Source organism: Condylura cristata, unplaced genomic scaffold, assembly GCF_000260355.1.
Source record: "Condylura cristata isolate star-nosed mole 26May11 unplaced genomic scaffold, ConCri1.0 scaffold00010, whole genome shotgun sequence".
NCBI lineage: Eukaryota > Metazoa > Chordata > Mammalia > Eulipotyphla > Talpidae > Condylura > Condylura cristata.
In genome coordinates, this window is record NW_004567111.1 from 50,823,547 (window position 1) to 50,836,946 (window position 13,400).

Consider the following 13,400-nt stretch of genomic DNA (forward strand, 5'->3'; position numbering starts at 1 on the left):
ATAAGAAAAAAAGAAAATAGTGAATTGTGTTTATTCTCCCTTGCTTTTATCTGTATTTTCTTGTAAGTAGAATTTCTTTTGATATCAACACATCTGTATTGCCTTTCTGCACCCTCATTTTTCTAGCGGTCAATAGAAAATAATATAAGATTTTATATCAATAAGCTTCAGTTCTATGAAAACATGCATACACAAAATATAGGAATTATTTCTCTCTCTCTGCATGTTATCATGAAAACATTTCAGTATCTGCAGACTGCTCACTAATTTTGTTTTATATTCTTTCCACAGATTCTGAATTGGTTTATACAAATTTCTCTAGGACTAAAACATATTCATGACAGGAAGATCTTACACAGGGATATAAAAGCACAGGTAACAGCTCAGACAGAAGATAAAGGCAGAACTGTTCTTTTGTTTTCTTGAAATATCTTGAAATAACAATACAGCATTTTCTCTATTTATAGAATATATTTCTTAGCAAGAATGGAATGATTGCAAAGCTTGGGGACTTTGGTATAGCAAGAGTCCTAAATAAGTAAGTACTTTTAAACATCATTTTTCTTTATATTCATGACTGTTAAAAAATGTATTTTGGGGTAGTGTGAATTAAGAAAACATTAAAAGCTTGGTTTCCAAATAATATTAGGTTGCTTTGTATAAATGCATCAAATCATTCAGATAGTGCTTTGTTTGAGACTCAAATTCCCAAGCTAAATCTTAGCACGGTGAATGGGAGTGGTAACGTTGTGAGGTGTGAATGTAATATGCATAAGCAAGTGAGAATTTAGTGAAACAGATAACTCACACTTGAATATATTGGTGCAAGCTGTTTTTGAAGATTTATTTATTTATGCACACAAGAACTGGGGTGTAGGCCAGAGGTGCGGGAGGTGAGAGGATTCACCAGAGACAGTATGGGGAGCAGAGCAGGCAGATCCACTGAAATACACTGCTGAGGGGAGCAGCGGGAGAGACAGGAGAGATCTACTGTGCCATGTGGGTTAGCTTCCTGGCTGGCTGGCTGGGGATTGAACTCTCGCTACAGCGGCTGTCAGTAGTTTAATAACACTGTGTCTTTTACCTCTGTGCCACTAGGGAGGCTCCTGGCATAAACTGTTTGGAGGATAATTTGATGGTAATAACTATCAAGAGATTTTAAATTTTGTTCTAAGAGAATAATTTGGAATTTGGAATAATTTAAATGCCTAGTGATTTAGGAAATGGTTTAATTGATTAAAATTTGGCACAGCTATGTATCTGAATATTCTATAGCCACTAATAGCTATGATTCTGAGAACTTCTTGGTAATATGAGAAAATATTTGATATATGAAATTTAAAAAATGGAATTCTGAAAGCAGACTGAAAATGAATAATGATGTAAAAATAGATATATAGAGAAATATAAAAATAAGATTAGGATGGGCACCAATAAACAGCAGGTAATAAACAACTGAACAAAGGAGTTCTGAATTTGAAAGGCAATATGATCTCATGTATGTGAAAAGTAAGTTTGGAAAAAAGACAAATATGTTAAAATTTTAGCAATAGTTGTTTTAGGATAGTAAGATTCTGGTAATTTTTCTTTATTCATATTTTCCTAATTTTATATCTTGAGATTGTATTATTTTGTTAATTGGAAAGAGTGAATTTTTTTTATATCTGAGTGTTTCATAATGTATCAGTTGTATCTCTGTGGAATCTTTTAAGTCATAAGAAAAATGTTTCTTGTGTAGATTTTGAGTTGTAAGTTTGTAAGTTTGAAAAACAATTTTATTGCTTTAATATTAACATACAGTATGTTTTACTTTATTTTTATATGTACATGCCTCAAATTTTGTTAGTTATGTTTAGACTTTCTTGCATGTCCATATTTTAAACCTTAACTTACTACAATAATAAACCATGTCATCTTATTATTTAACATCATTCCCTAGTTCTATGGAACTTGCTAGAACTTGTGTTGGAACACCTTACTACCTGTCCCCAGAGATCTGTCAGAATCAACCTTACAACAACAAAACGTGAGTTGCTATCAGTTTGAAATTCTCAGTAAAATCTGGAGAATTCTCTTCTTCTTAGGGTACTTTCATAATTCCATTTTCTTCATAGGTGACTGTCTCTGAACACTTTATTGTTGACTGAACTTTTGAACTTAATTAGAAGAAAGGTGTTTCTCCTCATTTACAACTATGTCATCAAAAGAATATGCTAAAAATTGCAGTGCTGTGATGTCCATCTGATGTATGACTTTCCTCTCGTTAAGCATTGTTTAGTCCTTTGCAGAAATGTGCTATGGCTGAGTGAGGTGGGAGGCAGTCTGGTCTGGTGACAGAGCACTAGATTAGGCTCTGGGAGCCAGTTAATTTAACTAGACAAGAAGACATTAGGCTGAGTAAAGCTAATGTGAAGGTGGCCCAAACCAAAATCCAGATCTGCAAATGCCTCAAAGTCAGGACACAAAAGACATTTAAGGACAACTAGTTGCAAACTGCCAACCAGGCTTTGAACTTCAGCCAGTCAAGCAATTCCCTATCTTGCTTCTGCACCTTCTCTGTTTGTTTTCCAGAGCTCCTGTTGGCAGACAACATCTAACCACTTCCGGTTTGATATCACCTGATCCAAATCTATTTCTGCTCACATAAACTTTAAACATCTTAAAATATGCTTTAGTTTATCTTTTAACAAACCCTAATCTTGGCTCTGTTACCACCTTGACCACGCCAGTTGACCTTTGTGAAACCAGTTCCTGTATCTGTAACAATGTGAGTGGTAGCCTGCTCTAAACCCCAACTAATTTTTAGAAGGAATGTTAAGAGATCAGGGGAAAAAAGTAATTGTAATAAAGTAAAAGCCAAAATCAACAGACAATTAAAAAACAGAGGTGTTCTACAGGGGAAGGAGGAGAGTAGGATCAAAACAGGAGAGGGAAGAGTACAGGGGACTATGGTGGTGGTGCGTGGGTGAATTGGTGGTGGGAATTCCATAGGGACTACAATGAGATGAAAAAGCAAGATGAAAAACAAAAATGAAGAATGATGTAAACAAATATTAAATAAATAAAAAACTTATTTTGTATATGTCATGTCAGATTCTGGTTCTCAGAGTAATAGTATTATACACAGTAATAGGAAGTGCAAATGAGGTGATTTTTCCTTCTGTGTGTTGATGTAAATAGATACAAGTAAAAGTGATTTATTAAACAATCACGATGAGCACTCAAGCTTCCAGATAACTCTGGGGAAGCTGCCCCAATTCTGAATCTCTCAGTGAGGATTATGCTCAGTTTGCAAGGATTCTTACAAAGAAAATCCAGTAAATGTCTCTAGCTGATGTTGCTTATGCACTGAGAAAAACAAAGAGGGTTGTTAAAATTTTTTCTCTATCATTTTTGGGGACTGTGAGTTTTAGCAGTACCATAAACCTGAAGTTTGTCTTAGAAGTTACTGGTTTACTCAGATGCAACAGTTTTTTTAGTTGTTGTTTTTGATGCAACTTCTTCATAAGACCATCTGGCAATGTCTTTTTCCCAAAGATTTCCTTAGGCATACAAGAACTGGGGTATAGGCCAGAGGTGCGGAGAGTGAGAGGATCCACCAGTGACAGAGTGGGAAACAGAACAGGCAGATGTACTGAAATACATTGCTGAAGGGAGCAGTGGGAGAGACCAGAGAGGTCTGCCACGCCATGTGGGTCAGCTCCCTGGCCAGGGATCGAACTCATGCTGCAGCGGTTGCTGATAGCTTCATAATGCTGCGCTTTAACTCATTGTGCCACCAGGGAGGGCCCACCTGGCCATGTCTTAACCCTTGGCTTGTACCCCATAATTGAGACCTTAGAGAAGATACCACTTATTTGTTAATTTGTTTAACACATGTAAGAAGGAGAAAAGCATTCATTTTCAAAATTGGGGACTAGTTCAAACAGTTGGTGTAACATTAAAACTGAGCTCCTTTGGGGAATTGATATCCATATGTTAAGGAAAACTCATAAAGGATTTTTAACTGCATGACTAGGAAAGGCAAAGTCTAGTGGGAGATTCATAAAAATAATAGTAAATATTTCTCTGCATAATGAAAAAACAGGTTCTCTCCTCGGCAAAGTAAGCATATTTTTTTTTGCTAGGATTCTGACAAACTGCAAGTTGCATTTGCCTGTGATCTTAGTAAGAATTGATAATGTACTTGGAAGTGTTTTTGATCTGTATCTGATAAAATATCAGGTAATGTATCTGAAAATGTTTTTGATTTGTATCTGATAAAAATATCTGAAAACACAGGTCAACCTATATAAAATTATAAATCTACACAAATATAAAGGCTGTGAGGAGAATGGCTTTTATTGAGCATTATGGAGATTTTCTTGGCATGTAAATCCTTTTTTTTCCTCAGGGATATTTGGTCTCTTGGCTGTGTCTTATACGAGCTCTGCACACTCAAGCATCCTGTAAGTACATTCAGTGTCAGATCAATATTGACTTATTAGAAATATGTAGATGAAATTAACTTCTGAGAGACAATGGCTACTGTTGGCTTTATTAGATTGTCAAACATTATATGGGCAAGCTATTATGGATGATGATAGAATTGTATATACTGACACAAAAAGATGTTTATGTTTATATTAAGTAAAAACTACAAGCTGGAGTCAGTCTACATAGCATATTTTCATTCAAAATAAATTGTGAATGTATAGAATCAGTAAAGAGAAAATGTGCAGGGATGAAATCTATAGGAAGTCAGGTACAAGCTTCCAAAAGCCCTCCCCTGTGGCATCCTGCAGAATACACCAATTCCTTGAGCAGAAAGTATGACAGCCCATGTGAAGTGTAATCTGCTAGAGAGGCTCATTAAAGACCCAGTGCTCAGGGCTGGTTATGTAGGTACCTGCTACTAGCATGTAGTAAACTTCTGGACTCCCGGGAAGAAAGGTTGTTCAGCAGAGACTGCATTGTTTTTACAGTAAAGCACCCTGAACCATCTTAGGAATTTGGGGAGTGGGGTCACTCCTGAAATTTCAAGTTCCTAGATGTCAGAAAATGACCAGTGTTATAGCAGGTTTTTCCAGAGATAGCATCTTAGCCCCGCTGTGTTAACTCTTTTCATAAAGCTGTGTCTACACAGCTGTTAGGTCACCATCGTCATCATTATTGTCATCATCACATGTCACTCTACTAGTAGTTTTCTCTCTTTTTTTAAAGATTTATTTATTTGTGCATACAGAACTGGAGTACAGGCCAGAGGTTCAGGGACAGTGAAAGGATTCACCAGAAAGTGAGTGGGGAGGAGAACAGGCGGATTGACGAAGTACACTGCTGAGGGGAGCAGTGGGCGGGTCAGGAGAGGTCTGCTGTGCCATATGGGTCACCTCTGAGGCTGGTGATCAAACTCACCCTGAAACGGCTGTGGGTTAGCTTGCAGTGCTGTCCTAACCTGTTGCACCATTAGGGAGGTCCTCAACTAGTAATTTTCTATCCCAACACTGTATCTCTACTCCTGCACTCTCCTCCTGAACATTATTATTACATGTAAATAACTGATGATTTCATACAGTGGAAGATTTCCTGAGATATAGAAGATTTTTAAGAAATGTGCTAATGAATTTCACATCATTATGACAACAATTCTTTAAACATTATTTTAAAAAAAGAATAGAAGTAGGGCCCTCCCTGGTGGCGCAGCAGGTTAAAGTACAGCACTGAGAATCTAAAGCCGCTTCCGCATGAGTTCGATTCCTGCCTGCCCCGGAGGTGACCACATGACGTGGCAACCTCTCCTGAACCCACCTGCTGCTCCCCTCAGCAGTGTACTTCATGGATCTGCCTGTTCTGTTCCCCGCTCTGTCTCTGGTGAAGCCTCTCACTGCCCCTGAGCCCCTGGCCTGCACCCCAGTTCTGTATGCACAAATAAATAAATCTTTAAAAAGAAAGACTAGAAGGAAATATCACTCTGCATGATGAAATGATATGCATTTTCCCTGACTTTACAACTTCCTATACCTTCTAATGATTAAATATTATTTGATAAGTAACAACTAAAACAAAAAAATTGTTTTAATAATCTGGCAAAATAATCTGTTTATTGGCTGAGAGGCTACCTGCAATAGCTGTTTGTGAAATATTAGTTGATGAAAACAAGTGAGGATAGACATAACACTTCTAACTGAACTTTAAAAACATCGTTTTGTTTCTAGATCTTACTTTAAATACTAGGATTGACTCTTCCTCCATCCTATTATCATTCTTCTTTGTCCTTTCAGTTTGCAGGTGACAACTTACATCAGCTAGTTCTGAAGATTTGTCAAGCCCATTTTGCCCCAATATCTCCAAGGTTCTCCCACGACCTCCAATCCTTGATATCTCAGCTCTTTAAAGTATCTCCCAGAGATCGTCCATCTATTAATTCTATTTTGAAAAGGCCCTTTTTAGAGAAACTCATTGCCAAGTATTTGACTCCTGAGGTAAGTTTTGAAGCAAATCTGGTTTGGATTTTAGCAGATTTTGACTAGTAAGTCTTTGACACATGTTTGGTTTTAGGTCATTCAGGAGGAATTCAATCGTACTCTCTTAAGGAGAACAAGACCATCAGCTTCTCGACCTGTTGGAAAGGTGGTCCCAGGTAAGAATCAGTTCATCATTATATCATGTGCTCATATGGTGAGTTATAGACAGTTAAGAATTTAGGGAGGAAACTGTACCAAACAGGTTAGAGTATGGGCATTAAAAAATATAAGCAATATAAAAAAATCTTGTCAAATGGTGACTAATGGGCATACCTGAGAAGCTGCCTGTGGCATTCAAATATGACCTGGAAGATTCTCCTTTTTTCTTTTTCTTTTCTTTTCATGGAGGAAAACTATGATGCAGTGGATTCACCAATAAACAGACGCTTGAAGAGGTAGAATCCAGACTTAATTTGAGTGTAGGGAAGGAATCATGAGAAAAAGAAAGTTGATTAGATGAATCTTATTTTTCTGTAATAGAAAAGATGAACTGGCAATTTAAAGTTCTCTTGTAAAGGTCTATTAGAACCAAAGTTAGAATCTCAGACTTAATTGTCTAAAAATTTGAGAACAATTACTGTGTTGCTCCAGAGAAAGCAGGTGATGATATCTATAGTATTGTTATTCACAAATAGTATGGTGATGTTTTGAGAGAAAGAGAGAGAGGAATTAAAGGGAAAATATCTAAATCAGTGGGTGCTGTGATTGTAAGAGCAGAATTTAATTATATACCCAAATGTCTGAACTTAAAGGATGAGGAAAAGTAGAAAATCTCTCTGAGAGATCATTGCTAGAGAAATATTATCCACTGTGATAGAGAAACTAAAATTGAGGAAAACTACAAAGCGAAAATAAATGCACCCTTTTGCATGTTTAATTTGGTTTGGCATTATTTTAGGTTGGGTGTGTTTTAGAAAATAAATATAAGATGAGGGAAAGTACACCAAGACATTTCAAATACAGGAAAGATTGGAAAACAAGAACAAACTTTGATGGTGAGAAAGTCAAACATCTTGAAAGACCTATTCATATATTTCAAGCAATAATACGAAGTCAGTGGGGTGACCTGATTACCCAAGCCCCGATGATTACATTTAATTTCCATAATTATGTTGTTTCTGGCAAAAGTAATGCTAATTACTAAAATTATTTTTAAAACAGTGCTATGTACTATCAAACATATAGGACCTCTGCAGTAAAAGGTAAACTCTGTATTACCAAACATACCAAGGAGCTCTGCAGTAAAATGTTGTCTCCAGTCAAAGAAAATGCGTAATAATTTTCCAGTGTAAAGTTGTAGAAATTTCTTAAAACTTAAGTTGTTTTCTTTTGGTTAAATAAGATGCTAATAAACAGAAAGTGAGATTCCAGGGGAAGTGCCTGTACCTGCCAAGATCAAGGAACTCTGTACCAATAAAAAAGAAGGAAAAATTACATATAAGGGAATGGAGACCTCCCAGTGGCTCTCAGAAGCCCGTATCTGTAAGTTGAACTGAACCCTTCTTGTTTGTTTGTTTTTAAGATTTATTTACTTATGTATACGGAACTGGGGCATAGGCCAGAGGTGTGGTGGGTAAGAGGATTCACCAGAGACAGAATGGGGAGCAGAACAGGCAGATCTACTGAAACACACTGCTGAGGGGAGCAGCAGGTGGGTCAGGAGAGGTCTGCCACGCCATGTGGGTCAGCATCCTGGTTGGGGATCGAACTCGTGCTGCAGTGGCTTCATAGTGCAGTGCTTAAATCTGTTGCACCACCAGGGAGGACCTGAACCTTTCTTGTTTTTAAGTGGATGGTGTGTTCTATAGACCTACGCTCACGTGTTCATGGCTATAAGCTCATGACTCTGGAATCCATTCATTTTGTACTTAGAGTCATTCGGTAATGAGTATCAAAGTGGTATTTCATTGTATTTTTAAAAGCAAGACTATTTTCTTTACAAGTATGCTATACCTGATTTTTGGTTTATCTTTTTTTTTTTTTAAAGATTTATTTATTTATTCATATAGAACTGGAGTACAGGCCAGAGATGCGGAGGGTGAGAGGATTCACCGGAGACAGAGTGGGGAACAGAACAGGCAGATCGACGAAGTACACTGCTGAGGGGAGCAGCGGGCGGGTCAGGAGAGGTCTGCCACGCCATGTGGTCACCTCCGGGGCAGGCGGGAATCGAACTCATGCAGAAGTGGCTTTAGTTTCTCAGTGCAGTGTTTTAACCTGCTGCACCACCAGGGAGGGCCTGGTTTATCTTTTTATGATTAAATTCTTCTGATTTCTTTAACTAAAGAAAAATTTTCTATATAGGAGAATTTTGTAGCATAATGGCAGAGAACATGCAGTTCATACTCCTAATTCTGACATGTTATACGTAATTGGGCACTTTTTTAATATATATTCAGTGATTATTTTCCTAGAAAAATCTTTCTGTGGAGTTATTTGAATTTACTTTAGCAAAGTGCTAAATCTTATAGTTCATGCGAGTAAAATGCTCTGATAACATTTATGATACCATGGATATTTTCTTAATTAATTGAAGAATTGAATTTCTTAAAAGTTATTCATTTTCATCTCCATATAACTTTGAGGTTACATTTTTACTCCTCCATATGAGCACCTGCTTCACTCATCCTATGAGTGAATTAGAGTCATTCACTCTCTGCACTATACCCATCCTCCCTCTATTTCTTTTCCCCTTCCTCCCTTTTATTCTGGTAACCAGTATATTTTTTAGAGTCTAATTGTTTTTGCTCTGCTTTGCCAGTATATGTTTTCTGTTCATTTATATTTTACAGGTAAGTGAAACCATCAAATAACTGTCTTTCACTCTGTGATTTATTTCATTAGCATAATCACTTCAAAGTCCATTCATTTTGTGTCATCATCTTTATAAGTAGCACAGCAGTATTCCATTGCATATATGTTCCACAATGTCTTAATCTAGTCATCTGTCACCCAACACTTAGGTGGGTTTCATGACTTGGCAGTTATGGAAAGTGCTGCTCTGAACACAGGCGTGTATAAATGCTTTTCTATTACTGATTTCCTTTTCTTTGGATAGATGTAGAGGTAGTGCTGGATCACTGAGATTTCCATTGTCATTTTTTTAAAGCTATCTGCATACCATTTTCCACAGAGGCCGCACCAGTTGCATTCCCATCAACAGTGGATGAGTCTGTTCTCAGCAGCATTTGTTGTTTCTATTCTTTCTGCTACAGGCCATTCTCACAGGGGTGCAGTGATATCCCATTGTGGTTTTGCTTCATTTCCCTTATAATACATAATGTTGAACATTTTTTTTATGTACCTGTAGGCCATCTGAATGTCTTCTTTAGAAAGTGCTATTTAGTTTTTTTGTCCATTTTATGAGTGGGGTGTCTTCTTTAATTAGGTCTGTTGTTAGTGCATGACCAAGGGTCACCCTGGACCCTCCAGCTTACATGCTCTAACGAGATCTAGCCATCCATGCACACAAAGGCAAAAGACAATTTTAGTGTGAAAGATTTTTTAAAATTTAAATATGTATATTTATTTATTTATTTTACATCATTCTTCATTTTGTGCATTTTTTTTCCATCTCATTTGTAATCCCTGTGGATTTCCTGTCATCAATTCAACCATGTGCCATCACCATAGTCCTGTATACCTTTCCCACCCCATTTTTGATCCAATTCCTCACTCCAACCCCCCAAAAATATCTCTGGCTTATAGTTGTTCATTGTTTCTCATTTTTACTTTATCACAATTGCTTTTTTCATTTCTTTTGTTTCCTGATCCCTTACGCTCCTGCTATGAGTGAAACCATCTGGTATTTATCTTTCTGGCTTATTTCACTAAGCATGAAAGCATGGACTTCATCTATGTCGCTGCAAAAGGCATTAGTTTATCTTTTTGATTGCCAAGTAATACTCCATTGTGTATATGTACCACATCTTCTTAACACAGTCATCTATTTTTAGGCATTTGGGTTGATTCTACATCTTTCCTATTGTAAAGAGTAGCAATAAACATAGGAGTGCAGGTGTCTTTTTAAATCAGTGCTTTTGTGTCCTTTGGGTAGATATCTAGGAGTGGGATTGCTGGGTCATATGGAAGTTCCATTTTTAGCAGTTTGAGAAACCTCCAAACAGTTTTCCAGTGGTTGTACCAGTTTGCATTCCCACCAGCAATGCAGGAGAGTTCCTTTTTCTCCACATCCTCACCAACATTTGTTGTTGCTAGTTGTTTGAAGATGTGCCATTCTCACTGGGGTGAGGTGGTATCTCAGTGTGGTTTGAATTTATATTTCCCTTAATGTGAAAGATTTTAAGTAGAATTAGTGTGCATAGAGAGAGAAGAGAAGAACGTATAGTTTGCCCAATAAGACACACAAAGTTATGAATCACTTCATGGGTAAATGCCCAGCTGAATAAGGTGGTCTTGAGACCCAAAGCTGCTGAGACCCAAAGCTTGCCACAAGTCCATGGCACCTTCTGGTAGGGATTAGAGGGAGGCGGCAAAGGGGCCTATCAAGGCTGGTTGAAAGGAGAAATATCAGAGTACAAATCAAGAGAATGGCTCTTTTCTCCATGTACCTCTTTCCATCTCTCCTTTCAGCATTACTAGGGTACAACTCAGGCTGCAGTAATAAGAGCCCTCCCCTCTTTCCTGAGTCTACCCCTTTCCCTGTTAAATAACTTCACTAGGCCTCTCAGCTTCTTCCCTCATTAAGTGGGGGTGAGAAACATGTTGCCCTCCCTTTTTTTTTTAAGATTTATTTATTTATGCATACAGAACTGGGGTACAGACCAGAGGTGCAGGGTGTGAGAGGATTCACCAGAGACAGAATGGGGAGCAGAACAGGCAGATCGACGAAGGACACTGCTGAGGCGAGCAGCGGGCGGGTCAGGAGAGGTCTGCCATGCCATGTGGATCCCCTCGGGGCAGGCGGGGATCGAACTCATGCGGAATTGGCTTAAGCTTCTTAGTGCATTGCTTTAAACCACTGAGCCACCAGGGAGGGCCCTGTATATATTCATTTTAATGTTTAAATAGATCTACATGAAAATGCCATATTTTTAAGTTAAAGTTGGCCAAATAGCTACAATTACATGTATTTTGAACAGGTAGCATTAAAAAGGACAAAGAATATATAGCATGTTACTTCTCTACATCAATTTTAGCCTTTTGTTTGATTATTCATATTTCCAACTTCAACTTCTTGGTATTTCAAATAAGTTGATCTTTTCCTCTTTGTTATTCATCATCTATCAAGAAGACAAGTTGTCAGGACTACAGTTAAATTCTACAGGACTAATTTCCTGCAGAATCTTGACTGGCTTTCCTGTGTTAACTTGGCTGTTCAACTCTTAAAAAAAAGAAAACAGTTGTTTCGGGTTCTCCTCTATTTGTCTTCTGGTTGGGGGTATGTGTACCTTGGGATGGCAAGCTGCCTGTTGCAGTTCTTTCCTGATTTTACTCCTGAAGAATAATTCTTTTTTTTTAAAAGATTTATTTATTTATAACTACAAGAACCGGTGTACATTCCAGAGATGTGGTGTGTGTGTGTGTGTGTGTGTGTGTGTCTGTGTGTGAAAGAGGATTCACAAGAGACAGATTGGGGAGCAGAACAGGCAGATTGACTAAGAACACTGCTGAGGGGAGCACTGGGGGGGGTCAGGAGAGGTCTGCTGTGCCACGTGGGTCACCTCCCTGGCTGGGACGGAACTTATACTGCAGTAGCTTCGGATAGCTTCATAGTGCTGTGACTTAACCCACTGTGCCACCAGGGAAGGCCCCAGGAGAATAACTCTTAACTGACTCATAATCTCTTCTTTTTTTTTTCTCAAGCTTGATGCCATTTTATATTTAGTCAATTTATCAGAATATAAAAATGTTCCAAATCCCCAAATTTGTGAGATGCACACTTATTCTTCTATAAAGGTGTGGATTCTCTTATAAGGTGTAAATTAAGTTCATGAAAATTATGAAACAATAATACTGAGTTTTCTTCATGCTGAGTTGGCCAGGCATGATCACTAGTCAGTATTTTGGATACACCAGCCATGAAAAACACATGATTGATACTCAGACCTGTGCAAAAATAGCACACAACTTAGGCTTTAAACTCTTTTACAGCTTTAAGATATGCTGATTCTAAGATGATTTTACTCAAAATCAAACCTGAAGCAAAAACAATAATATGCTTTTAATGCTTTATCTTAGATATGGTCATTATCAAACTGTCAATTATAGAATTGTATTATATAATATATATACAATTCTATAATATATTGTATTATAGAATTGTATTATATGTCAAATGACAAAACTAAACCAAGTTTGTAGTAAGTTTGATCTCAATCCATGCACTGGGGGAGGCTGGTGTCTCTCAAGCAGTGTAACACTGTACCTGAGGGATTTGGGGCAAAAACAGGTTATAAGATATTAGAAAAGCTGCTGGAAAACAGTGGAAGGTGATCGGGGAGTCCCTTAAAAGGATAGCAAGTCCTATATTCTAGGATAAGGTAAGCTGATGAAGTGGAAGAATAGGACTAGTTTTTAAGGTTTCCTTGACAGTGAGGCATTTCAGTAAGTGCAAGTTGACTCATATCTGTGATGTGGGATGAGTGTTTGAGGAGGCCTCCATTTTGTGGTTTCCAATATACAAAATAAACTCTAGGATATTAATTTTAAAAGCCATCTCTCTTTTTTTGACTTCTCCAGGTAAAAGTGGTCGAAAAACCCAAACTTGCTGCTGTGTGTGGACATTATGATTATTATTATGCTCAACTTGACCTGTTGCGACAGAGAGCCGAAGCACCAAGATACTACTATGTTCCTCAAAAAGATGCTGGATCTGAGGCTTATAGTCAGGAAGAGAGTCACACTCCATCACTAGGTCAATGGTAATGTCATCCT

General features: G+C 37.7%; 1 protein-coding gene across 1 annotated transcript in view; it reads left to right on the forward strand.

Moving 5' to 3' along the window:
• Positions 1–13,400, forward strand: part of NEK5 (NIMA-related kinase 5) — a 56,663-nt gene that overhangs the window by 15,967 nt on the left and 27,296 nt on the right. The window contains exons 5-12 of the mRNA XM_012723173.1: positions 292–375; positions 468–538; positions 1,940–2,026; positions 4,394–4,448; positions 6,261–6,461; positions 6,538–6,619; positions 7,846–7,985; positions 13,206–13,387. Of these exons, the coding sequence (XP_012578627.1) occupies positions 292–375; positions 468–538; positions 1,940–2,026; positions 4,394–4,448; positions 6,261–6,461; positions 6,538–6,619; positions 7,846–7,985; positions 13,206–13,387 (902 nt within the window). The remainder of the gene's footprint in view (positions 1–291; positions 376–467; positions 539–1,939; positions 2,027–4,393; positions 4,449–6,260; positions 6,462–6,537; positions 6,620–7,845; positions 7,986–13,205; positions 13,388–13,400) is intronic.